Source organism: Pseudopodoces humilis, chromosome 1 (genome assembly GCF_049639895.1).
Source record: "Pseudopodoces humilis isolate 2021_Gansu_Grassland_sample_001 chromosome 1, ASM4963989v1, whole genome shotgun sequence".
Classification (NCBI taxonomy): domain Eukaryota; kingdom Metazoa; phylum Chordata; class Aves; order Passeriformes; family Paridae; genus Pseudopodoces; species Pseudopodoces humilis.
In genome coordinates, this window is record NC_142200.1 from 42,759,116 (window position 1) to 42,787,004 (window position 27,889).

The window sequence follows — 27,889 nt, forward strand, 5'->3', positions numbered from 1 at the left end:
GAGGCAGGCTCAGGTGGAGCTCAGTGTGAAGGGCTTCGGGTTGGAGCTCATTTAGGTCTGCCCAGTTCAGCAGCTCGTGGGTCTGGTTTTGCCTACTCAAATGCATGTACTTCTAACTTCAGGCACTACAGACAGCAGACAAATCAATATTTTATAAAGAATACAGACGCCATGGTCTCGGGGATACGAAGAGAATGCTTCTCCTTTTTCCAGAGGAGGTTGTCTTGCGATAAGAGGAAGCAACCATGAATCGGCACACAGCTGTCTAAAGGAGAAAAGCTGGGAATGTGCAATGCTTTTGGAATTGACTGGAGCACGGGCTGTTGCTTGGTGGTTGCTCTGCATCCCACTTCTTGTCTTGCAAAGTTAACAAATGGAGCTCTGCCAGAAAATTTCTTGATGCAACACTGAAGAAAATAAATGCAGAGTCCAATCCAAATGTGTATCATCTGGGTCTTAGGAAGTTTAAGGTTACCTCTGTTAGCAAGGTAGTGTCTTGTGCTAGTTTTATCAGGGTGTGGCTCTTATCTTTGGGTCAGGGTTGGTTTGCACAGAAATGGCCTGATGTCTTCTTCAGGTGCTGAATTCCTCTCCAGGTCAGTGGAAGCTGCATATGTTTCATGCTGTTGGAAATCGAACCACCTGTAGATGTCTGTCTTCAGTCACCTTTTGATTCTGTGCTCGGCCTCTGTAGCAGCAAGTTGTTTCTTGGCTGTTGTTTCCATTTTTATGAAGTTTTGTGAAAGCCAGAATTGTTTCTTCTGGCAGACGAGGATGTTGGAGAGGATTGTAAAGCTGGAGTTGTATTCTCATTGGAAGATGCCAGTCTTAATGTGTTGTTTCTACATTTCTTAATGGGGTTTAGTACTTGGTGGATAATGTTCTTAGATGACACCCACACAAGTTGTCCAGTTTTGCGCTATTTCTTCAGCTTCTGGCCTTTCAGTATGAAGCAGAAGAATGAGTATGATCAGTTCCATTTTATTCTTCGAGCTTGGATGTGCAGCTCCTGGAAAATTGCCCTTAAGTAATTCAGTTTGATTTCTTGACAGGATGAAGTTATGAAATATTTATGTGCACTAAATTTGGTCCTCTGCTAAGAAGGGAAGGTTTATCTTGATGGTATGGGAGGAAGTAGTCTTTTGTTACATCAAGATATAGTTGGAAGTAGTTAGGCATTCATGCCTACCTTATCAATCTAGAAGTGATAAATACGTCAGCTTCTGGGTTTTTCTTTTTCAGAGTTTGAAAACCTGAGAAACTTTTCAGGTTTTTGGGGTTTTTTTAAGACTGGTAGTTTTTCAGGTTATACTTTTGGATGCTGTTAAGTTATAAATCAAATTTTGTTTGTTTCAATATGTTTGTGTGTTTTATTGTTTTGCTGGTAAATATTGTTGTATTAATTGAACAAATAGACTGAAAAAACTCCAAACCTGTCACTCTTGAAGAGAGCAAATGGGTTTTGTGTGTTCGGCTTTTTTTCCCAACCTCCATAACAACCTAAGTATTTCTAGATGATAACTCAAATACAAAACTGATAAAAAAGTGCTAAATACCCTACCAGAGAAAATGCGTGGACTTGGTCTCCCACTGTGGAATTCACTGAGTGGGCTCTTTCAGATGAAAAGAAGCAAGACTTGAAGAACAAGAGAGGAACGAGCTTTGTGCTGTGTTTTTCCTGTCCTCCCCCCTTCCGCCCCCTAGTCCCCATTTGCATTGTCCCAGCTGAATCCCACCCCAGTGAGAGACTTGTGGGTGGGTGCAGTGGGGAAAAGATTTTGCTCTGGGAAGCGGCGGCAAGAAGGAGATTTTATCACGGTGTGGTTGTTGCAATGGGGCAAAAGGTGAGCATGGCTGGCCTGTGGGAACCAGGGCTGTGTGAGGCTGGCCTTGGCTCTCCTCAGACCTTCAGGACAAAAAGCTGCTGGTGAAACTGTGCCTGTGTCTTGTTGCTAGTGCGGAAATGATGTGCGTGGTGATCTCAGGGCTTTAAATTTCTGGTAATTATTTTTCTAAGGATAATTTTGGAGGGTAAAAGAGAAATGGTATCAAGGTTAAGATCTAGAAAATATTGCTTTGCATAGAGCTGAGCTTTAGGCCAAGCTTTTTTTTTGTAAGCCCACTACTCCCTTCAGACTCCCAAGAGCCTGTCATTCTTTTTCATAGTGGAATGCCCTTTTTCCCAGGCAGTCGTGCTGTGTTTTCACAAGTAGAGATCAGCCTTTGCTTGTAGATATTTTTTTACCCATATATTGGATATGAACTGGAAGAGTTCACAGAAATTCCCGGTTTGTGCACAAAGACTAAAGTTTATGGGATTAAAAGGCCATGTGGTTCTCTGATTTATTTTTTTTCCTAAGAGATATCTAGGGAAAAAAAAAAATGTGGTGGTGCTGTTGGGATCAAATATAGTGGCACTTGACCTCAGCTCACAGAGAAGTGACTCCCTACTGTGCATGGCAGGGGAAACATGCTGAACTTTCCTGCAAAGGAGATGTTGGATCTCGGAGCCACCGAGACAGTAAAGGAAATTCTTCCTTATGCATTGTAAATGTGCTGTAAGATGAAATGGCAGGATTGGTTGGCTGTAAAGAAAGGAAAAATCTGTAAAATGGGTAACAGATTTAAAAGGTGGTTTTCTACTTTCTTACCCTTAGGTGAGCTCCTGTGCGTATAAGTAGTGAGTTTGTACTGCTGTTGCTCCTGGGGACAAAGGGATTTTATTTAGTTTTATTTCAGGTTCTCCTCTTCCATTTCAAAACTTTCTCATGGTGACAACTGTCCACCCTAGTCATGTTCAGGGGACTATTGTTCTGCTCAGCACATTACTGTAGAGCTGATTCCAGTTTTGGAAACTTTACACCTCACATCTTATCAAAGAAGATCGTACTCAATAGAACAGCATGGCCATGTACATAATGACAATTTTGCATTGCGTCACTCCACAAATGCGGGTTATCTGTCCAGCTGAACAATACTTTGAAACTACAAAGAGACTTATTCTTTAAAGGTCTGAATGCTGCTATCCGTGCTTTAATTGTCTTGAATGACCTCCTTCTTTTGAGAAGCTAGTGCAGCGTGTCTCAGTAGTCTGCTATTGAATAAATCTTTAAAAGGCATCAAGTGGGAGTAGGGCAAAGTTTTGAACAGAAAAGAGGTTTCAGATATGCTCAGACCCTGGGCAATGGCTGTGATCTGATTGCCCACTGTAGGTGTGGCTGCCTTGTACAATGAGGTGTGGTAGGTGATAGTTCTTTTGTATGGGGCAGACAAGTGTTTGAATTGACAGCAAATATCCTCAAGATATCTTGTATCCACATGGCTTGATTTCTTCCTTAGGTGCTGAACAGCTTGGAAACTGTTTATACTGTGTGTTCTGCCATTAAAGAACAATCCCAGTAGCATCTCCTGCTTGCTTCCTCTTCTTTCTACCTTCACTGTGTGGTCTGCTGTTTCCATCAAGACAGTTGAATGAAAAAACCAGTTGACAGGTTGCCACTAACCACTGGTCCTAGGTTTTTTGTTTTGATTGGATTGTTTTTTTTCATTTTCCCCTGCTGGCAGAGGTGTGTTTTCTTTTCCCCGCTGGCAGAGAAACATTTTAGTGAAAAAGCTTTCAATTCATTTAAAACCTTCAGCTACCGAATGGTGTCTGTGAAGATTATCATGCCTTTCTGGAGATGGAGGCCAGTACCTTGGCAAAACCTGTTCCCAGGAGTATCCTGGACTTCCAGTAAGGTATATATAGAGTTCAGCATCATACCCATTTTAGTAGTATGTATTGTGTGTTCTTAACCAGACATTTGAACCCTTGGTAGTGTGTTAGGGCTGCTAGGGAGGAAAATAGTTACATTGCTCTTATTTCTTGTGTGCTTAATAAATGTTCATATTCCTGTTATTCAAGGCATGAAACTACTATGAAACTCTATGTTTCAGTTTCTCAGATTTTGACTTTGTGAGGAGAAGCCTTCGTGTACATAACTGGATAAACACCTACTGGATCATTATGTAGTTCAGGTATTGGAAGGTCAAATACCATTAGTCTTTTCTTAACTGGAATTCAAGTGCTATAACTTTTAAGTTCTTCCCCCCCCCCCATTTAAATTACATCTAGCTTTCAAATAAAGCACAAGATACACATAAAATCTAAGGTATTAAGGTGCTTCAAACAGTTAGTCAAACCCCTAATCTTAAAACAAATGTGGTGTGGTGAATCATATGCTGCTGTTGCAAGGAATGGTACAAGTCTAGCATAGGAAAGAAGGGCTTCGTTGTTTTCTGCTTTGTCTGTAAGTGCTGTTCTGGAACTAGGTGTTCCTGGCTTTGGTGATTATGAGAACTGGCACTCCCTGTAATGCCCCAGCAAAGGCAGCTATGCCAAGATGAAGTGCTGGAGGATATTGGACAGCATGGTCTGGTGCAACAGGATTTGATGGAAGTTATGGGAAGAGCTGTGTTGTGTTCCAGTCATTCCAGTGGTGGTTTGTCAGAAGCAAAGGGCATGGGTGTTCCTGTATTTCCTTTTGGCATTAGGAGTAACAAGTTGGTTGGATTAGGGCAGCTTAAGTCTCTCTCCTATAGGAAAGTATTCATCATCTTAATGTGGATTGCATATGACTCAAAACCAACCTTCATAAAATTCAGTGAGCCAATATTTCAAGTCTGAATTTTTTTGCTTTTAATGGTGCTTCTCTTTGGAAAGAGTTTTATGTAGCATTTGTGGTTTGCGATTTTCATACCATTTGCAGTATGAAAAACTTGTGAACTTCACTGTGGCTCCACCTGTAAGCCACGTCTGCTCATCTAAAGGGCTTAGCACAGAAATGTAAAATTGAGGTGTATAAACAGATTGAAGAGTGTCTTTGCTGAGGATTAGAGCCACATCTGCACTGCAGTATCTGAGACAGTGTGCAAATCGGCATAAAGCTAATAAATCACAGCTTTGCCAGGGCACCTGCGTGCTTGGCTGAGGCTTTGCACCAACTAGAATAGGTGCTGTGCCTCGGTATCTCCTGTTCTGCTGCTGTGTTATGTTGGTGCTGCGTGCTGGTGGGGGGAGAAGGGTCTTCCTGGGGCTGGGGAGGCTGTGGAGTCGAGCCTCCTCATCCTTCAGGCTGCCTCTTATGTGGAGGGAGACGCTCCTGAGACTGCCAGGTGCACACTGAGCAGATTGAGCCACAACGAAGAGATGAAATGCCAAGCAATAGCTGCCAGAACTGTGTGTTTGGGGGGCATGGGGAGCCCTGTGCCAGGGATTGCAGCATCTGCACACCCAGGCAAGAGCTGGTGTGCTCTCAGCAGAGGAGTGGATAGTGATTTTCCCAGGAAAAGCAGCAAATCTTGTTGCAGTGAGGAGGGTCACTTGGAGCTTCCTGGAAGTGCAAACGTTGAAGAAATGCAAAATTACATGAAAAGTAATTTTGGTTTTGGGGTTTTTCTTTCAGGATGTTATAGTCTTGTAATCACAGAGAACTTGGATATGTGTGGATTTCCTTATTCTGTGAGAATGTCTGGGCTTCTAAGGGAACCAAGAATAAAGATTTAAACATGGTCTCAGAGGCTGGAAGATGCCCAAGAGCTCAACCTGATGAAGTTGATACTGGAGTTGCTTCATACCAGGGCTGAGCCCTAGTGACTCAAATGTTATATAAAATATAACATGCTACAATTCTGTTTGAAATGAGCTGGGAAAACATTGTGGTGGCGACAAGGAAGTTGGGGCATTTCTCCTTACAGTCAGATCTGGGGGAGTGAGAAGAAAAGCTAAGTAAAGAAGTAAATGCCCCTTCTGATGGGCCATTATGTGCAATGTGCTGCTTTGCCCTCTGTCTTGGTGCCCTCGTGGCAAAATGTCTACCTGGCATGGGTAAGGATGTGGCTCCATGGGTGACAGGTTGCCAGGGACAGGCTGGGGGACTGCAGCCTCTGTTTAGGGGAGCACCAGCCACTGGCTAGGATACTGTGTGGGGGTGTGCATCCTCCAGAGGTGATGTTCTGGGCTACAGGCTGTGTGGGGACACTGTTCTGCTCTGCAAGGAGGATATGGGCTAGTTGCACAGAGTAGAGAGATTAACCACCCTAAATAGAGTGCATAAGCCTTCACTCTGTCCTGAAAGGACAGGCTGTGTGCCCAAGGTTGACCCAAGGGCACAAGTGGAGGAAGGTCCCTGCAGCATAAGCAGTCATTTCAGAACTGCCTCCACTCCGTGTTGCACTGCCAGGGCTGTTGCTCAGCCCTGCGTGAGCTGGCCAGACTGAAGCAGAGCATGTTTGCCTTGCAGCTGGGTTTGTAAGAGCTATGCAGTCTAGATACTCAAGTTACTAACTTCCAGGAGCTATTTCCAAGTAGCCCACAAATGCTTGGATACCCCTTCTCCTGTGTTTGTTTTTCAGTTTGCAGCTTTTCTGTTGTTGTGGTTCCAGCTGGCAGTTTTGCTTATTTGCCCCACTAAAAGCTATTCTTGTTGCTTCCTGGCACCTCACCATTTTGGAGATGAAGGAGGGAAGACTGGGGTGGGAAAATGAAGGAAACTTTTTCTTCAAGGAGGGGGAGGAAAAAGTCATTTGTGCACAGATCTCTTCTTGTCCAGCTTTCCTGTTGCATCTTTCAGTGTATCCCTTCAGAATATGGTGGGTTCAAGGAACCTTTGGCTCAACCTGTGTCATTTTTTCCATGCCCCAGGCTATTGTCCTGCACTTGTGGGCTTCCAGGAGGTGTTAAAAGGTTTTCTGCAAGGTCTCTGTCAGGTAAAACTCCCAGCACTGTCCAGCAGTGGCAGAATGGAGCAGAAGCTGCTTCTTTTATCATTTTTTTGTCTTCACATAGGGTAGTCCTTCCTTTCACCTCTTCCATCTGTTGTGCTGTCTTCTTCCAGCACCTGTGCAAACTCTGCTTCTCCATCTCTCCATACCCTCCTCTTTTTGCTCTGCCCTCTTCTTTTTCCCTCAGCGTGGAGGAAGTCAGGGTGTTTCTTGGACCAGAGAGCAGTGTGGTGTTTTGGCTGTGTGTGCTCCAGGAGGGATAGCTGTGTATGTGCTACCAGAAGTGAGAAAGCAAGCAGGCAAAGTTATTTTAGGCATTTCTAGAGACTTCAACGTTTCTGGTCACTGGGAGCAGAAGCTGGAATTGCAGCTCGTTGTTGTTAGAAGGAGCTGCAATTCTTTCCCTGATGCAGAGGGTGGCTGACATCAGCGCAGAAAACGTGGATCTCCCTCTCAGGAGTCCTACGCTTTGCTGCTGACGTGATATTTTGTTTAACTTCAGTGAAGGAGTTTTGCTGGCAGGACTTAAATGTGAATTGATAGGCTTTGCATGTAATGCTTCCTTTTCTTAGCCCACACTGATTGCTGGCTTGACCTAGAGAATGAGAGTGGGCATGCTGTGTATTTGTAAGAATAATAGTAATCCTTGCCCATTTGTGACATGATGTGATGAGCCAAAAGGAGAATCTTAGGTGTGTATCCTTGCTGAAAGACTGGTTTCCAAAACATTTAATTCTTCTTTCTTAACAGTTTTTTTTTAGGCTTCTATGTATTCAGAGGACAAACTGCCCTGTTTCCTTTTTGAAGGGGCCACAGGCACACCATAGTGTTAAATCTGAGATCTTACCCAAGCTGCACTTACGTAATTTCATTATGGTCAGGCAATTTTTCCCCTGTCTTAATCTCTGAATGTAAAGCAGAAAACTCATAGCAGGAAAATAAAAAAAGCATCAGCACATGTGTGACTCAGAGAGGTGAGAGTGCTCAAAATACAAAATGTAGTGACACACACGTGTTGCTGCAGCCCCTGGACCCGGGATGTGGCTGCAGACCAGCAGCAAAGCTGTAACAGCACTGCAGCCAAATGTAGGGCGAGCTGGAGGAGAAGATTTTTCTGTTGCATGTCTTATGGGTTGCAATGTCAAATATCATTTGGATTCCTGTCAGTACATAACAAAATATCTTAAGACCAAATTGCCTGTGGGCAAAGATAAATGTGCCCTCAAGGGGAGAGTGAGGAATGATGGGCTTTTTTATTCACTCTGTGTTCTGCATGTTGCTTACCAAAAGAGAAGCTTTCCTTTCCGCAGGAGGGTGTGTTCTTTTGGGGTTGGTTTTTTTCATGTGTGCTTTCTTAAAGTGATAGAAATATTATCAAAGAGCTGTTAACAGCTGTTATTCAGTTGTCCCTTATGTTTTATTAAAAGCAAATCCATTCTTTTTATACTTTACAGCTTAAGTATAGATTTCTCTGAAACAATGGAAATAAACTACATTCAGGATTAAGACTGTTCTTATCAGAGAAGATGATGGGGCTGCTTTAAATGTGTTCCTCCTGTTAGTATTCCCGTATTACTCAGGTACTGTTCCAGGATGTGAGCAGACCAAAGTGGTGCCTCATTAGAGCTGAACATCCATACTTCTGTCCCTGTATGCAGTCAGCCCATGCTGGAAGAGGCATGCCTATTATAAATTGAATTTTTCCAGGTTGAGCAGAAGGGGTAGGGTGGATGTAGCTAAAATGCAGAGGCAGTGGCAGCTCAAACAGTCGGGTGCCGTGTGTGCACAATCCATTAGTGCCTGCTCGGACTCCGAGGGCACGGGGAGGTGGGCCAGGCCACTGGGCAAGCAGCCAGGTGGTGACCCCACTTCAGAGCAGAGCTGAACTTTTGTTCACTTCCAGCTGTTTTTGTTTCATTCTTAACCCAGGCTGCAAGAAAGATGAGCGACAAATTAAATTGTAATGATGAGTTGTAATGAAAGCCAAAGAAAACCATGCTTGAGCAGCTCCTGCATTTGGGCTACTTTATTTTTTGATTGGGAGCTTATCCAAGATGCCCTAAGTTCAAGCAGGGATCACTGCTGTGCAGCACAAAGTGCCATAATGTCCCTTTAGGACTTGGGATAGATAATGAGAGGATAGAGCGTGTTTACTTGGATGCTATTTTAAAATATCATCTAATTATAAATAACTGTCAATGAGAGCTCCCCAGCTCTCATGCTGTGCCCAGGAAAAGTCTGAATGAATAGACTGTTTCTCTGTCTGCCAGGGCAATCTGGAATCAAATTCTAGCTCTTAAATCCATGAGATTGGTAGGGTTAAAATATTTTTCATTGGTATCCCAACTCTGGGGGGCTTTCCCCAGCCTTCCCTGACCACAGTGCCTGAGACTTGTGCAGCAGCAAAGGTGTGCAGCTGCCTCTGGCTTGATCAGCTGAAGCAACCACTCTGTATCTGTGCTTGGACATAAATAGGAAGCCAGTAACAGTGTTTTAAGTGCCATGCTAAATGCTGACTTCCCACCTCTTAAGTATTAAACTTCCCCAGCTGGGCACCTGATGCTAAACAGGCACTTGAAAGTGTGTTGTCCAGTGGACCTCACAGTATTTATAGACACATCTGAGCAGGAGCTCTCTAGAATGGGGAATGCTTGCCTCTAGTGAAAGAGAACCTTGGCTCTCTTAATGAAGTATTTAAAGGAGCTGTCGAGGTCTCATTACTGCTGTGTTTTTCCTTTGGTCATGTAGTACTATTGTTCTCTTTACCTATCAGACTGCTTTTGAAAGCTATTCTTTGCATTCTTCATTTCCAGGCCTGGTGCCTTGATTGCAAAGGGCAGATAAATATTTAACTTTTTTACCCCCTCAGTTTTGGCCATGAGAATTCAAAATACAAAATTAACTACAGATGAGATGAACATAATTCCTTTCTCTCACTTGCTATGGTAACAATAAACTAGGCTGGAACCTCTCTTGCATGCATTGAAAAGTTACTTAGCTTTCTTCTCAGTATTTCTAACCTGTGACCATTTTAAGTGCAGTAAAACTTATCATTCCTTGCTATTTTTCTTAGCACAAGTGAAAACCAGAGAGCTTTCTTCTGTAAGAATCTAATTTTTTTAAGGAATTGAGTGGTTGTAAGATTTTTTTTTTCCTTCCTTTTTTTACCCTGACAAATAGTTGCTACTAATAGTTGGCACATATTCAACATGTTGCAGAGTATCAGAATAGTTTAAAGAATTGCTGATATTTTCTATGCTGTTGTAAGTAACCATGGTGTTTGACTGTTTTGTTTGATCAATCATAGAACTAAATCTATCATGAGGATATGGCAAATCTGCAGTTACATCTGATGATGCTCAGTATTAATAAGAAGAGTAATTATGGTAGTAACAGAAAGTTACTCTGTTTTGTAATGCGAGTGTTAAGATGTTGTTGTACTGAGTGTTTTTCTCCCCCCTGTGTGGGAGTGAGAAGCAGTCTGTGTTGAAAGATGTGTTTTGGCTTGTTTGGCTTGAATTCATAAAAAAGTAAGGTTTCTCATTCTGGGATGTTAGTTCTGAAGGCTTGAAGTAAACACAAACAAAGCTCAATGAAATCTGTGTTGTTACTACTCTTTTTTTTTTTTTTTTTTTCTCATTAGCTTTCGTATGAACACAAAGAAAGCAAGATGCCAAGGTTCAAACTGTGAGATTGCTGAAGTCAGCAGGGAGTTTACCATCAGTGGCAGTGGCACCAAAATTCCACTTACTGCTTATTTAAAATATTTGTTCTTCTCTTCCCTGCAGTAGGTCAGACGGGTTTTTTTTAGGACTCACTGAGATGCCGTCTCTGTATATTTGCAGCTAGGGAAAAGCTTGCCTTGGAACAAACTGGATTTTTCAGTGGATTAATCTGTCCCATAGCTTTGTAATGAGATTATGGTTTATGCTGATTTGTTGCAACAGTACTGGTATATCCGGTCATTCCAATAGCAAAATGCTAATCCTAGAGAAATAAATCTGTCTTCTTGCTGGCAGGCATAAAAAGAATAGGTGGTTGGGAGTCTCTGCTCTCTTGTTAGGAATTAGTGGGTGATACCTTAAGTTCAGCATCAGTTGGATTGAAACAGTTTGATTTTATCAGGCTTTTGCAGAGGGATTGGAAATTGCAGAAACAAAGCCTTATCTCCTTTCTCTTGATTGTGAAATACTTAATGGTTGCCCAGAGCAAAGTCTGATTGATCACAGTACTGTGGGGCTGAAGGATTACATGAATGCACAAAGTACCCCAGGTAGTAATATAGGGCACTCTGAAGGTGTTGCTGTCCTTGCTCCTTCCTTGCTGAGCAGGTAGGGTCAGTGAAGCAAACTGGATTCCCTGTTCAGACAGCTGAAAATTGTTGCAGTGCAGCCAACAGCAGTTGCGGCTTATCCAAGGTGTACGGTGGCAAGAAGCTTCATCTGGGAAAAACTATTGCTTGGGTAGATGCATCTCAGGAAGATTCACTGTCCCTCCCTCCACCATCCAAGGTAGAGACAAGTGTAATTGCTGGTGGCAGACCTTGCTGCAGATGAGCAGCTTTTGGGCAGCACTCTGGGCTGGATGAGGTTGGACAAGTCTCATGGACATTTCCTGCATTGTTTCAGCAGCAAATTAATGAGGAGATGATGTGAAACTGTTGTTGAGTTTGTGAGGCACAACCTGAGCTGGCTTTGATGCCTAGTTCTCAAAAATATTCTAAAACCTCTTTTTATTTTAACCTCTTTTGTAAGTAAAAAGCAACTCTGAACAGCAGTAGATTGAATCTTAATCTGACAGACAGCACACGAGAATTTCAACTAATTTTTCCTGAACTTCCATGCTTGCATCTTTTCTCCACTCCCTGTTTTTGGCAAAAGAAGGAAGAATATAAGTCATCTTAAAATCAAAATAAGTATGAATCCTTATGCTGTCAAAGGAATCTTTTCAAAAACATGAAGTCTGTGCTGCTGATGGAAGGTCAAGTCAGTATTACTTTGGCTTTATTTTTTTTGGAGAGAGGAGTGCTGAGTTGCAGTTTGGATCATGACAGAAATGCTCACTGATAATGGGAAGCAGCACAAATGAATGTGCTGCAGGAATGGAAGTATTTAACTGAAGCACATATTGAAAACTACTTGGGAATTTGAGAAGGAAGAAGGGAAACTGAAAAGTGAGACTGATTATCAATAGCTCTATATATGACTGGAATTTTTTTCTAGATCCTTGTGTTGCAAGTTCAGAAGATTGTGTAGCTGGGTACAGAGCCTTCTGCTTTCATCTTTTCCACTGGGCTCAGACATGGAAAGTCAGTTGAGACCACTGTCAGGCTTTCCTAATGAATCTACCCACTTTAAATTAAAAATTTAGTACACTACATTATATAGCCCTGAGATGTTTAAATTTTAATGTGGTTTGTTTTGGTTGGGTTGCTGTTTTTTTTTTATCTTACTCCTAGAAACGACAATATTTGCTCCTAGAAATTACAACATTTACCCTTTTAACTTACTGGCAGTCTGTATTTAGACTTTGCATGATACACTCCCACGCAAGTCATTATGCTTTCTTTTAAACAAGGAAGTTTCTCTGATCAGCTTGATTTTAATTTTTTAATCAACCTTTTTTTGTGTCTGTATGGAATCAGAAAGTCAGACTGATAACATAAAGTGGCTTTCAGAGAAGGTTTTTCTTCAGTAGTTAGTAGTGTTTTCTATTGTATGCTCTTTCTACTTCTCTGCCATTAGGCATTTTATGCAAGAGTAACTCTTACAAGCATCTGTTCAGTCATAATGACATTAAAAAAAAAATTATTCAATTTTTGTAGGTTTAATGTTTCTATAAGTAGGCTTCATCACGTAGCACAATATTTCTGGGGTTTTCTTACTCTTCCTTTAAGGAACATTACAATTATGTGATTTTTTTCCCTACAAATTTCCTTTGCTACGTCAGACTGAAAAATTCAGGTGTTGTTCTCTACCAAATGAACTTTTTCTGTTGACCTACATCATAGACCAGTGCTTTTTCTGAAGAAATAGCACTGACAGGCTGAACAGCTCAATGGAGATTTGACTCAGTAACGAAGGACCATGCCAAAGCTTAAGCAAGCAAACCACCCTAATTTAATATTTATTAGTCTTTGACATTCATTGAGGTGCGTCTCCATAGATAAAATACCCAGCAGATAGTCTGCAGTATCATGCAGTGTGCAGAAAACAAAAAGGTTTGAGTTTCTTCCTCCACCTTCCCTCAGAGTTCAGCTGGAGTTCTTATAAGGAGAGGCGGCATAGCCTGCTAAATAATAATATAAAATAATTTGTCCTAATTTAATTATTCAGACTTAGCAAAAACTTTTTTTTTTCTTGAACAAAACATAAATCCCATACTCCTCATTATAAAAGAAGAAAGCTCTAAGTATTTACTGAAATGATCTGTAGGAGAAGATGAAGCTGTTGTGCCAGTGAAATTCTGTGGCAGTAACACAACTGAGTGCTGGAAGTGGTGAAGGATCACGTGTTGACAGCAGTGTTCAAGTGGGATGGAAGCTGTCCCATGCACTGTTGCAAGGAACTTGGAGTTCTCTTTCCATAGCTTATTGCCCATGCTAACACTCTGAGGGTTTTTTTTTTGTATGTTTTTTTCAGAGAACTTGTATTCTTAATACTGTGAAAGCAACAAACTCAGTGCAGTACTGCTTGAGCACTAGTGGTGCTTCTGTGTGTCTCTGAATCAAATAAGTACAAATTCAAATTAACAGTGAATGTTCTTTGTGATGCGGCCTGGTGTACATCTTCTTGTTTTGGCTTACTTGGTTTGTGTGGGACAAGGAGTTGCCATCTGCTGTTTTGTTGTGGATATTATGCCTTGTGTTTTGTTGTGTTGTATTTTAAGAGATCAGAAGCTCAAACAAATAACTGGCTAAACAACAACCAGAATGCTGAGACCTCTTTGAAGATTGTGCAAAGGATTAGCCCACCAGTGAGAGGAAACAAAGACTCTCAGATAAGAATGGCTCCTGAGTTATGATTGATCTTTTCTTTCTTATTTTAATTTTTTTAATGACAAAAGAATGTTGTGGTACCCAGCCTTGTTTTAACACCTGGTGGTAGTGCAAAGCATACCTTGGAAAGGCTTGCAGGTAGCTGTGGTGCTCCCAGACCCTCATTGCCCAGGAGACTGAAGTGTGTGTGATGCCTGCAGTTCACAGCTGCTCAGAGGTGCTGGGTGTTTCTGACCTGTGTGTGGTCTCCTCAGGTGTGCTGTCTCATCAGTGCTCGGCCCTGGGCTTCCCATTTTTAGATGGGTTCCCCACCAAGCTTTTGCGCTGAGAGGAGGCCTTGGCTTAATTTTTTACCTTCTGTGGATCTCCCAATAAGATGAAAAGAAGTTGAATTAATTTTAAGGTGTAACCTTGTGTGGGAGCTCTGTGACTAGCCATGTCTGTAGAAACACAGATTTGCCTTTCCAAAAACAAGACAGCTTTTATTAGCTTACTAGTGCCAGGTTTTGTAGGTTCCATCTTTTGCCATGAAAAAGCAGCACTGGCATTTATATTTGTGCTAGCAGTGTGACCTCCCTCTGACACAAAACATCTCTTTGCACAGAGCCATGAAAGTCTATAATGCTATCTTTTTCTTTTTTTTTTTTTTTAAGGAAGAGCTAGATTAGCATTGCATTCGATACTATGTGGGGCTGTCCTTTTGTTTTCATGATGGGGTAGGGTAATGTTAAGGTTTATCTTACTGCATGGCTTGTTTGGTCCTCAGCTAGGGAAAGCCCAGGGAATCTGCATGCCCAGTGAAGCAGATAGTGTGTGAGTAGAGCTCCTCGCTGCAACAGGAGCCTGATGAGTAAGTAAGAACCTCAAGTCTTTCTTTTTTTCTGGCTTCTAATACTTTTTCTTTCTCTTAGCTTTCAGTTGTTGCCAGATAAACCTCCTTCCCTTGTAACACTAGCCACATGTTGACAGTTCTGCCTAATTATTTCACAGCATAGGTGCTCACCTGACCAGCCAGCCACCTCTTTTTCCAGTTAGCACTTTAGTCCTAGCAAATGTTAGTTCAAATTCTAAGGGGAAAAAGGTTGACGTTATTCTTTTGTGTGGTTTGGTAGGTACCTGGCTGAGCACCCAGTCATGATTTTTAATATAGCTGAGATTTTTCTATGTAATGATATGTAATGTGATTATGGAACATTAGATGGAATAATTAAACTCACCACCTACTTAACTGACCAAGACAGTCCGGGTGGTGCACTTAATTGTACGGCATCTGTTACCTTGCACACAGATGGTGTTCAGGCTTAATGAAAACACATGGCCCTAAGTCTTGCTGAGTTTTCCCTGGGGTATTCACAGGCACCTTTTTCATCAGTTATTTCAGAAAAGCCATCTTAAGTTTCTTGTGAGCTCCCAGTCCTTTTCCGTAAGCCTCTTTGTTCCAGAAAGAGCAAATTCGGCGTGCTTGGACTGATGTGCAAGGGATAGCATTAAGCTCAATTTGCAGTCTTCTGTGATGAATGAGATGAGTGGAATGCATCCGTAACCATCTTCCTGGCAGGAGGAAATGGTGTCTAGCTCATCTGGTGTGTGTAAATGGAATCTGTTGCGTTACTGGAACCTTGCATGCGACAACTTCTTTTTCTCTGAATTACCTTGTTACCTGCTATTTTAATGTCTCCAGACGCAAAGCTTGTGCTTTAAGGCAGTGATGCAAACTCTTAGCCACAATGACAAAGTGTGTGGCATTATAAAGCGTTTATAGTCCTGTACATCACTGCCTATTTTTGGCAGTGTAGTTTCAGTGTATGAGTAAGTGAGTCATATTGGCCTGAACATTTTGCAGTGACTTGAATGTTAGTTTTTCGATATTAGGAGGAGAACCTTAAAAGTTTTGTTGTTGTCTTGTTGTTGGTTCTTTTCATTTGTTTCATGAATTTTCTTTAGTGTTTGGTGTTGAAAAGTTGTTGTTGTCTTTGGCAAACAGAGTACATGGGACCTGTGTGAATTTTCTTTAGTGGACTGTAATGGGACATTAGGAAAAGACTCTTCGCTGAGAAAGTGGTTAGTCACTGGAACAGACTTTCTGTGGAAGTGGTCAAGGCACCAAACTTGTCAGAGTTCAAGGAGCTTCTTGATGATACTTACTCATATGGTTTAGTTTTAGGCAGTCCTGTGAGAAATGAGCAGTTTGGCTTGATGATCCTTATGGGTCCCTTCCAGCTTGAGATATTCAATGATCCAGGAGGAGGCAAAGAGGAGACAGGAGTGCTCAGATCCTTCAAACCTGAAGTGGTCTTCATTTCTACTCCTGAGGCTTTGAGGAATTCCCAGGCATTTTGGAACTGTGAAATGCTAAACTAAATAAAAATGTGTGTGTCTTTAGAAAGTAAGCAGTGTCAACAACTTGCAGAGAGGTCTCTTTTCAAAAAAAATTAGTGTCTCTCTGTGTTGCAGCATAGACATATATAAACTCAGTCCCTGCATGTAGTTGACCTCTGTTTTCTCACCTAGTTCTTAAAAAATGCAGCTGAAAACAGAATTTCTTCTCAGAATTTGTAGATGGATTTATCCTGTTCCTCTTCCATCAGTCTTGCTACAGTTGTTAGCTGTTAATTTGAAATCGGAGTGTTTACAATGACAGAGTCAAGATTTGCCAAATGTGGATGATCCAGTTCTGGAACTGGAAAGAATTATTAAAGTAGCATTGGCATTTAATATAGATAGTATTTAATAAGTATGGGACTCTTGATTAAGCAATTACCTTTTTTTTTTTTTTTTAATGACTGTATGAACATATGAATTATTTTCCTTTCCTGATCAGTGTTTCCCTTGCAACTACCCTTCAACAAAGGTGGTGTTGGCAGTATTGGAGGGTTTTGGGAATTGTACAGTAATGCGTCATGCAATTAAAAAATGATAGTGAATCTTCTTTGCAGCGAGCACCTGAAGAAGACCTGTTGCAGTGCTGCTTTGGTGGTGCTGAGTGAAGTACCCAAACACTGATTGTGGTAAAAGTGCTTGTGGGAGATCAGCTTCTTTTGGAGCATACTGGCTAAGTTTTCTGTTCAGAGGTGTGAGGCTTTTAATCTCAGGCAAGGATGGGTGTTGACATTTGATTTAGGGTTTAGGAGCTGCTAGCAAATTATGGGTGTTAGTCTCGGGCATTATTATGAATAAACTTGACTCATATTTTAGAAAGAGATAGGCAACTTGGGGAAAGGTGGGGAATTGCATGTGGTAAGTTCATTGCTTCTCTTGAATTTTATTTGCGGGGGGTAGAAGACCAGCACAAGTATTTGCCTGTAGAGTCTTTGTAGTGGTTTAATTATATTGCAGGCATGTGGGGCGGGGAGGAGAGGGTGAAAAGATAGAACAGCCAATCCATACTGGATCATAAGAGACAAAACTGTTATTAAAGATGAGTGGCCTGTGTTCTCTGTTTTCTCTTGGCATCTTATTTTTATGAAAGCAGCAGTGTAGGAGTATGTTGAATAGGTGAGAACCGAGTTGCGTAGCTGGTGAATGTGAGGGCTGCCGAGTTCTCTCCCACACAGCTAAAATGTGATTAATGGAAGGCTTGCATAATTTATGCCACTGTGGCGGGGGGGAAATCAGATTGAATGTGTGTGGCTGTTTTGCAAGGTATGGTTGGCTGAGTCTGGGCTGGGTTGGGCTGGGACAGGAGTCGTGTAGCAAGGGTCAGAGGTGTCTCCAGCCTGGAAGGTCCTCCTCTCCAGGAAGAAACCACTTGAAAATCGGTGAGCAAGTCTTATGGGGGAGACAGAGTAGAAGAAAAGGGAAGAAAGAAATGAGTTGCTTTGTTGTCCTCTGTCACATTTTCCTTGCATATCTTGGAGACCATGATTAGCCAGGTGGTTTTGAGAGTCCTTTAATCCCTTGGTGACAAGGAGCCTCTTCCTACAAAGCAAATCCCAGGAATCTGTCTCACCTATGGTTAGGAAAGATCAGGGCTTGGTAAGGACAAACCTGCCCTTTGTGAAGGAGCCAAGAGGAGTGTCAACTCCCTGTCACACCTGCTTCACCTTGTCTCCTCCAGTCTCCTGTGGCAAAGCACAAAATTCATTTCCGATGTAATCGGTTGCAGCAAATAATTGGTGTAATGAGAATAGTGGTTTCCAAGGTTCTGTTTAAAAAAATACAGCTACTTCCAGCTGCAGACTCAATTACGTAGTCGCTCTTGGGCCTGCCTTACTAATCTCTTTTTACACTCACCTGTCCCACCCAGTTTTAGTGGAGCAACCACTTAAACAGATCACAGCATGTGAGCCATGGCTGGCAGCACCTTATCATAATGGGTCTCTTTATTTTCCTGAGAATATCTTCCTCAGATTCATTGAGGGTGATCCATACTGTAATTATTTCCCTTCAATCCTGGATGTAGAGTCCAGGCTCCTTTTAGGTAATATTCTGAAATTATACCTACAAATTGCAAGGCAGAGAAAAAGTATACCAGAGATGCTTTGTGTTTTATTCCAAATTTGTTCACCACTGTCAGTGAAACTAGCAAAATACTAGGTCTTCCCTTAGGTATCGTTGGTTGGATTTTGTTGTGGGACAGAATAATTACTTGCTGTGACAGATTATAGGAAGCATGAGTGTAAGTCTCAAAACTGAAACATGAGTTTCAAATAGTACCATTTACTATTATTATTATTATTATTATTTCCCTTAAAATAGTAAAGCTTTGCAGCTGGATGAAGGTAATTTTTACACATATTAGAGGCTGCCCTATGAGCAGAAACCAGGAGATGCTCAAGGTCTGGTAATTTGCTAAAACTTAGCAGATGCATAATTCCTTCAGCCAATATATCTGTATTTCTTTCAAGATATGGATGGGAAAAGAGTTCCCTGGTGCTGCATGGTAATTTTTCCACTCTTCCCTAGGCTTTATGAGATTCCTCATCCCAGTGTGCTGTGGGTGGAGGAGATCAGGAACTGGTGTTAAGCAACCTTCCTGTCTGGGCTGCTAAGGAATGTGGTCCAAGGAAAACCTGGAAGCCAGTTCATGAAATGGCCTGTTTACCTGGAAGCTACTTTCTGTAGCTTTTTCTGTGGAAAATAAGGAAACCTAGAAATGTACTTTTATAGGAGCAAGAATAACTGGTACTAAGGATCTCTGTCTACCTTCTGACTTCCTAATCTTTATTTTTTTGTTTTTCCTCTACACCCCTATCATAGCAGTTTACCCATGGTTATAAGTTAAAGACAGAGTTGGGCAAAGCAGGAATGTTTTTAAGGTTTAACAGGCCATGGAATAGCAGACCCGTGCAAGTCCATCTCTTGGACTCTGCAGGTTGTGCCATGTCCCTTGTTTAGCCAGATCTGAGTTTCTGGAGGAAATAAGCAGAATTCTGTGGCCAAAGGGTGTCAGAGCAGATGGTTGTAATGGTCTCTCCTGATTTAAAATGTTAACAATTCTCACACACACCAGTTGCTCTGTTTTAAATTGTGTAGGAGGGTGCTTTCTGATAGAATGGGAGCATGAAATCAGGCAGGAATGGGGTGTGTAGAAGCTGTTGCCTACGGTGGAAGAGTGCCTGTTCCAGGCAAAAAAAAAGCTCAATGGGAAGTAGCTCTCCTCTGCAGAGATTGAACAGAGGAAATGTCTGCTGCCCCAGGCTGAGGAAATTCTCATTCTTTCGCTGACTTTTAGGAATATCAGGACAGTGAGGAGAAAGTTCAGTTTGTTGTAGTAGCTGAAGGGAATGGGTTTTGTCCAAACTTGATTCCAGGGCTAAACTATTTGCGTTATTTTTGGCTGTAACTGCAGAGGGCTGGTGGGAGAGAAGGAAAATTAAAGTTTCATTATTCTTGGCCCATGTTTAGTGTCTACTGAGTGCTCCTGGAAGTCCAAGTGACTGCTCCAAAGACACCTGGAGAAAGGCTGGCTTTTTGTGTGCTTAACGCAGAAGTGTTCTGTGCAGGACTGTGGGTGTGTGAGAGCAGTTCTCTGATGATATGCAGAACAGCTTCCTGTTGGAAAAAATTCCTTGTGGGATTTTGTTGATATATCAGTATCATATCATGCTTGAGATGTGTAGCTGGCACTTTAAATGGTCTGTTTAATATGGCTGTTGGAATTGCTGGAAAACCTAGCAAAGCACTCTAGACCTGATCACACACTGCAAATTGTAGAACAGAGGAGGATACTCTGCAGAAATGCAAAGTTGTTAGGGACAAGGGAAGGAAGGAGAGCTGGATCTTTGGCTGTGTTTGGGATGGGTTTGACAGACACCAGAGTACAAGAGTATGAGAGAATGCCTTAGAAAGGTGAGCTACACATTGTCTGGGTAGGCTTCTGGTTAAATTTTAGTCTGAGAGGGGACTCAGGTGTTTGTATTTTTGAAAAGATATTTATTTATTTATCTTCCTTAAGTGATAGGATTAAGTTTGTAGACATCTGAATGGCTAACTAAGCAGTGGCTAGCAAAAGGATAGAATGACAAAGATGAAATCTCTATCTGAAAGTGTGATATCCAGTTACTACTGTATGGCAGTGTGATGCTTCTCTTTTCAAATACAAAAATGCGTTGGAGCTTTTTTTTTTTCCTTTATTTAAAAACTAAAGGACCTCTCAAGTATTTGTATTGAGTGAGATAGGCAGACCAAAACAGAAATATGAAAAATGTGTTTATGCAGAAAGTTGAAAAAGGAGCCCCAAAGCCACTATTCAGTAATCTGGATTGCATCTCTGCGATAACGTATGTGTGCACTGAGGTATTTTGCTTCATGTTTCTTTTCTGGAAGGTAAGGTGCTTAAGTTGCAAAAGTGAATACTGGAGTTGAAATTTGTTTAATTGAATTTTTAATTATCAAAAAGTCTGGAAAAAATAAACACCAATAAGAATGAAATGTTTGTTGTGATGTCTTCCTAATTCATCATGCAGTAAGTGCAGTTTGTTTTATTTTTTTAAAAAACCCTACATCTATTTTGCAGGAGAAACTATAGAAGGTCTTCGGGAGAGCGATTATCTTCTGATTCATTCGTGTCGGCAGTGGACAACAATTACAGCTCACAGTCTGGAGGAGGGTCACTACGTCATCGGGCCAAAGATAGAAATCCCTGTACATTATGCAGGTAAAAGTATTGTTGACCTGAAATACAAATTCAAAATTAATTAATTGCCTACCACTTACACTGATCATTATATTTGAGAGAGTGAAGCTAAGCCTCTCATGCCATTGTCAGTGAGTTAGCTTTTCAGTAATGTTACAGAGCAAGAGATACTGACTTGCTCGCAGGGCTGCTAAATAGATGTATTTCATTGAGCAGCACATTGACAGAAGACATAGCTGTGTAGAGGAATTGGTTTCAATTTGAGCGTAATGAGTTGCCAGCACTTCTCATGTGTGAATGTGGAGACACAAGTGTGAAAGTTTGAAATTGCCTTGAAATGTTTGGTCAAAGATGGAATAGATTTTACATTCAAGCTGGAGAGGATTTTCTGATATTTCCATGTTAAACGTCAGGGACTCTTCGTAATAATACTGCAGTTTTAAATTAGTGCTCTTCACTAGTGCCTTGTCTTTGCCTTCTTGGGTGATAGAGAAACACTGTTGTTCCAAGTAGCTATGATCCAACTAATCCATATTTATTTTATGATTTCAAATTATTTTTACTTTCCTAGGAAATTATTTTTAATACTTTTTCCTGCTGCTTAGTGTCCTTATTCACAAGCTGAACAGAACAATACAATGTGAGTGGGAAGTGCTTATCTTACAGCAATAGATAGAAAACTTTTAAAAGCTGGAAAATGTAAGCTGAAAGAGCCATGGCTACAAAATAAAGATGTGGGCTCAGTGTTTTAATTAGTCTTCTGTATAACCAGTTATCAATTGAATAATGTACTTGGCTCTGCTACAGTCTCCTTTAAAACACTCCGCACTGAGGGTGTGCTGAGTTGGACAAGACCTGGCTGAATTGCTTTGTGTCTGTCACACCAGTACTGCTGCAATGCAGCCAATTCCAGTGATGAAAATTACACCACTTGCCTTCTTAGGTACTGTTTCTCCTTGGAGTTCACTGCTAGAACGTTAATTTTTCTAAGATACAGTTAAAGGCTTTGGTCTGATGGCATATAGTGTCATAATGTATGCAGCTTTAAAACTCTCTGAAGTTAACTTTCTTATCATAAACATTTTCTAGTGCTTATGCTTAGTAATATTGATTTGTTGGGGTTTTTTTTACATCTCCTGAATACATAAGCTCCAGTGGTGTGGACAGATAAACACTTCACTTCCTTCAATATTAATTCCGTGTTTTAAAATCCTTACATTGATTCCTGGAAAAAGGAGAACGGAAAATAAAATGGTTATTGGTATGAAAGATCTAAAGGGGTTTACTGAAGGCTTGGTTTGGTTCTTTATTTTTAAAGTTAGCAAAGATATGCTAAGCAGGGTTTCCTGACTCTTCATGTTTCCATTCATTCATGTCTTAAATTTACACAGACACCAGCAAAATCAAAATTTATCCCCTGAGATACTGCGAAAGTGTCAATGCGCTTTTCTTCCTGGCTTGTGTTAATGCAGGAAAAGAGGGTGTGTTTAGTTAGCAAAATACGTTTTGCTGTCAAAGAAAGTTCCCTGCCACAAAACTCTCATTAATGAGATGAAAATACCTGAAAGTTCAGAAGCTTCCACCGAGTGAGGGCACTTACTGAACACACGATGAGCTCCAATGTTGCCAAAGGAACTTCACAAAAATTGTCTGTGCTAGCATGCAGAACCAGAGCATGTCTGATGGGCTTGCCTACACGAGAGATGAATCTACATGTTTGAAGCATGTGTGAAGGATAGTGAAGCACTGCAGTTTGGCATTTGGATCTATAAATGCAGTTAGAAGTGTTCTCCCTACCCTAAAGATTAACTTGTGCTGCTGTGGAGGACCAGACAGAGGTGCCAGCTAAGATGTACTGCCTGCCAGAATGACCCTTAGAGATGGAACATAAGAGTTCATTGAAATGACTTTCTAGGTTTGTTTTGGCTTTAATAGAATACTTTTTTTTTTTATTTTTTTTTAACCCTACAAGAATTTCAATGTCACAAATTGCAACATGATTTTGGTTGTAACAGTTGAGCAGGAGGATACACTGAAACTGATTTTATTTTCCTGAGATTACAGTTTAAGTACCACAGTCATCACTCATATATATATATAAATATGAGCATAAAGTAAATCTTATTTTGCTACTTGTTAAAACAGGTTTTGATACACTTATTAAACAATACAATAAAACAAATACAATAAAGCCTTACTAAAGAAGGGGAATGCTGTATTTTACATTTAAGTGAAATTTTATTACTAGAACTTGAGTTGTGCAGTCTTGCTGGTGGTGCTTTCCCTAAAATGAAAGTGCTACCCTGGATGTTTCTTTTGGTAGTGGCAGACATGGTTAATTTTTTCTGTTAAAGATCATATATAACAGCTGTTAGTGTAACCATTCTCTCTTAAATATTCTCTCCAGCCTGCTTCTCTTTAGAGTAGATATTAATGTAGCATCAAGTTGAATTTTTATGTAATTAAAACCAAATAACTAATGTGTTTCTGGCACTTAAAACAACAGAAGTCTTCACATGCATATAGAATGGAGAGCATATCAAAATTAATGTCCTGATAGTGCCCTGTATTGGTGTGAAAGAATGGGTTTCACAGGAGTACAGTCACAGCATATGGACATTCCTTTGGTGTCAATTGCTTTCTTCAGGTACACAATTCACACTTGATATTTACAGGAAGGTCTTATCAGCTCTCTGTCTGAACTAGTTTTGTGTTGTTCCTGGTACTCTGATATCCTTAATTTCTACTCTAAAAGCAAGTGTGTGTTACCAATACCCTCCAGCTGATGATAAATATTACCGGTTACATTTTCCTTAGGCAGCACAGTAACCTTTACCTTGATAAATGTCTCCCCTGGTAGTCGCTGGAAGATACTGGTTTATGATCTCAATTTGGATGATACAGGGCATACCTTGCAGAATTACTCTTGGCTGTGCTGCTGCTTGCCAAGAAGGATATTTTTCACTCTTCTGCTGAAGTTCTGCATATGAAGATGTGTCCCAGGGATATGCTGGTGACCACATCTCAGATGTGTTCTGTGATAACTGAAAGGCACTGAAGAGACTCTCTCAGAGTTTTAATACTGTGGCCCTTGGGTGTTGTCTGATTCTTCTTGCATTACCTTCCTGAGCTCTGCAGCTCAAAACTATTAAAAGTGTTTCTGAGGATTCATCAGCTCAAGCCGCTGAGGTGTTCTGCTCTGGCTGTAAATGGCTTAGGTTCAATCTGTTGTAAATGCCTGTGCTATGTGGTCACAGCTGTTTATGTGTGCAGATAATTGATGTGAAAGTGGATGATCAAGTTGGATGTGTCTGCTTAAAACCTGCTGCACAGGAAAAGTGGCACAGAAGGCTGTGGAGTGTGTACATACCCCCACCTACACAGTGCAGTCTTTTCTTTGAAAGGCCATGCTAGTGTTGGTGAGTGCATGCAATGAAAGAAAAAAATAATTTAGGATGAGTTGGCAGCATCTAGGTAATTTTGCCCCAAATACTCACTCCCATGTTTAATCAAATCATAACGGGACTTTTAATGCTAGGTTTTTTTAAGGCCTTATTTCTGTTGTTGCAACTGATGGTTCATTTTCTCAACTGTTTGTTTTTTTCCATTCTAAGAGGAAAGCTGTTTCTTTGAGATGATATTTAAAAAAAAAAAAACAAAACAAACACACAGATGTAAAAATCCTTTTCTTTTTCTGTAGTCTTCTACTCAGTTTTGCCCAGAGTTTCGAGGGAATGCCTCTTAAGTATCTGGTGCCATCTGTGCCCACACAGGAGGCAACTAATAACAAAAATACTTCTATAATGATATTAGAAAGTAACACCCTACTCCAGGGTGTGCCACACTGTGACACATCTGGGATGTTGAAAATACTCCTGTGAGCTCACACCTCCCCACCAGAGTGAAGGTGTGCAATTGCTAATACAGATTAATCACTGGTGCCCTGCTCTGATTGCTTTCCCAAGTGTACTGATAGCTTTCTTAATGTCTTTTAAATGAGGAAATATAAAACCCTGTCATGTGAACCTTTCCCAGGTGGGGTGTTGGATGGGAATGAGTCAGAAAGCCCTTCTCTGGTGTTGGAACTGGTGCACAAACACCCCACTGAAACCTGTTTCTACTGGTTTGATTTGTTAATCACGGAGCGGTGCCTCATGGGCCTGCTCCTCCCCGTGTCCTGCTAGCACAGAGCACAGAGGAAGACTCTCTGCAGGTCTTCTCAAGAGTGAACTTGCCTTGGCAACAGGAGAGCAGGACAGCTCCCTGAGATTTGGAAACATGCCAAAGTTTGTGTCTCCAAAGGTCCAAAGGCATGGCTGCCTCCAAGGCCATTCCCATAGGCCTGTTGCTACCCACCCTGGAAGAGCCATCCCTTGCACACTGAGGGAGGAGAGCATGGTGTGAGTTAGGCATCTCCCAGTTGTCTTGAGATGGTGACAGAGACAGCAGCTGCTGTTTCCCTTTTAGCCACCCTGACCTGCTACATCCTGGTTTGGAAGGTCTGGAAGAGCTCAGATTTTTCCTTGGGTGATGCTGAGCACTCTTAGATGTTTACAGTATGTTGGGTCTTCTGTAAGTTTGCTGTAGAGCTCTCTTCCTGGTCCTGGGGAGAAGAGCAAACAATAGATTGCACACATCCTTTGCTCCTCAGCTTTATGGTATCTGCTGCCAGCTTGTGTTGCTTTGGGGACAGAGCCTGCTTAAGTTTAATTCAGACTCCACTCCCTCAGATGCAATTTAATGCTGTCTGCTGATCAAGGAAGGTGGTGCTGGACAAAGAGTGCTTTGTCCGGTGCTTTGCCTCCCTGGGAAGAGCAGGTGGTGCCAGGGAAAGCTGTGCTTGTTCTTCTGAGTGAGTAGAGCAGCACAGCTCTGATGGGGTAATTTTAAGTTCAAAGAGCTGGGTGAGATCTAAGACAGGGAGGGACACTGCCTTAGAGAGAGAACTGAGAAAAGAACTTAGGTGAGTCCTTTCCAGCCAACAGGCACACCACTCCCTGATATGAAATGTTTTGCACTTTAATTTGTGTTTTGCTTTGAACTTGACCTGGCACTGAGCTATCACATAGTTCTCCCGAGGCTTTTGTGCTCTGCAGCAGAATATCACTTTCTAGAGAGCAGGGCTCACTTGCAGTACTCCTGAGAGAGGCAGGCTGCCATGTGTACGTGGGCTGGTAAATGATTAATGAATGGATATCCTCAGAAGAAAACCAAAAAATAAACCTACCCACACATTTAATCCCCCCAGTACTCAAGTTTGTGTTGTTTTTTTATTTTTTTTCTTGAAAATGGTTGTGCACCTGAAAAGCAATCGGAGGTTTGAAAACTTTTCACAAATACTTCTAATAAGAGCATTGCCACCAGCATATACCCTTGATGCTTTTAAAAGAGAAATATGACTTCTGTAGTTCTGAATACTTGACTGTGTTATGTTTCTTGAGAACAGCAGCCTTCCTCTCCCTATAAACATATAGAAAAAAGTGCATTTAATATTAATTTAAAAGTCTGATTTAAAGTAGTGCCTGAATATTGCAGAGAGAGAGAGGGCATTCATTTTATTGAACAGTTTGTGCCTCCTCAACTCTGAGATCAGTAATGTCCATAACACTTGTAATTGCCCATATAGCTTTGTTATATGCTTTTCTGGAAATGTTTATGCTTTAAAATATAGTTACTGACTTGATTTTAGTTTGTTGCTACCTCATTTTCCTCACAAAGGCTTAGTTTTTTGTTCTAGGAAATCACTGCATTGTAGTCTGGAAATTCTTCATATTTCTGACTTCTCAAACCTGTCCCCTTGAAAAACAAGATGGACTCTTATATACAAGCAAATATCCATATTCCCCTTCTTTTTTTTTCCTCAGAGAGTTTCCTTCAAGTTGTCAGACTTTCCCATGGTCCTGTCTGTTATTTCACTTTCTGTGCCCATTTACATTTTGAAAACACTTCTCCATTGATCTACAGTGCAATGTCAAATTGCAGAATCAAAATGCATTCAATGAGATTGCTGGCAAAAATTACTTATTCCTTTTTGGATCTGTGGGTGCACTTGTTCTTCCTGTTCTTTCATCTCCCCCTATTAGCCAGTCTGGTGAAGCAGCAGCTTTTTACCTAATTTTAATGAAATATTCCCCTTTTGTCAGATCACCTGTGTTGGAGAATCCAATTTACTTTGCGTTTTGTTTTGTAACTGCTAAGGAAAGTACACATACGTTTTCCTTCTTTCCCCCTCCCCCCCCCCCCCCCGCCTTTTCTTCTACAGTCATGTGCTGGCAGCTTCCCAGGATGGAAGCTATGGATCAGCAATACCTCTTCAGTGTGGAGAAATTATTCAAATTTCGTGTCAAGTGAAATGACGCTGTGCAATTCTTCATCAGGTTGCACAGCTGAGAATCTTTCACTTTTGACTTCATCTCTCTGGACCGAGCCAAACTTTTTTTGCAGTGTCTAGTTTCCTTAAAGTTACCATCTTCATAAATTAAAATCAGCAGACTGTGAAACTGTTTCTTTGTGTATCTACAGCCTTATGTCTGTGAGATTCTTGGTATCCCCTACAGAACCTGTAGAATTTGCTTGATGTTCAGTTTGGTGGGTGGGTAAATCAAAGTTTGTATCCAGCTTTTTAATGATACCACATTCAACACTCTTTTAATTCCAATTTACCTTTCAGATATTTCAGATGGGCCAGACAGCAAAACTGGAACTGCTGTAAGAGTCTGCAGCCCTCAAAGACTGTTGCTCTTTGATGTAATGAGAAAAGTAGGATTAGTTCACAGGGTAATAATATTTCAAGCAGTGGAGGAAAAGTCTGATTATGTTCCAGAAGTTAATGGAAATAAAATACTTGCATTTTCTCTCTTGCTTTCTAGCCTGGAATAAGAGTCTGGTTTGTAGACACCAGTTCCACTATAAAATGTACTTGGTTTTGTGGAATTTGCTTGATGCCTTAAGCACAAAGGGACCAAAAGCTTGTGATGACAGGGATATTTTTCAGTCCTTTTGCAGTGAGGTACTAGGTGGGAAGATACTTTCAGATACACTAGTCTTGATCT

The 27,889-nt window shown here is 41.2% G+C and overlaps 1 protein-coding gene across 3 annotated transcripts in view; it reads left to right on the forward strand.

Annotated features, from left to right (window-relative positions):
• Nucleotides 1-27,889, forward strand: part of GAREM1 (GRB2 associated regulator of MAPK1 subtype 1) — a 101,658-nt gene that overhangs the window by 1,946 nt on the left and 71,823 nt on the right. For 2 of the 3 annotated variants that reach the window (XR_001331812.2, XM_005517193.3), the window contains exon 2: nucleotides 20,718-20,858. Coding sequence is in view for 2 of the 3 variants with exons in the window: in XM_005517193.3 (XP_005517250.1) it covers nucleotides 20,718-20,858 (141 nt within the window). In the remaining variant the exon portion in view is untranslated. Of the gene's footprint in view, nucleotides 1-20,717; nucleotides 20,859-27,889 lie in introns of those variants that run through there. The other variant, XM_014257034.2, reaches the window with a different exon arrangement.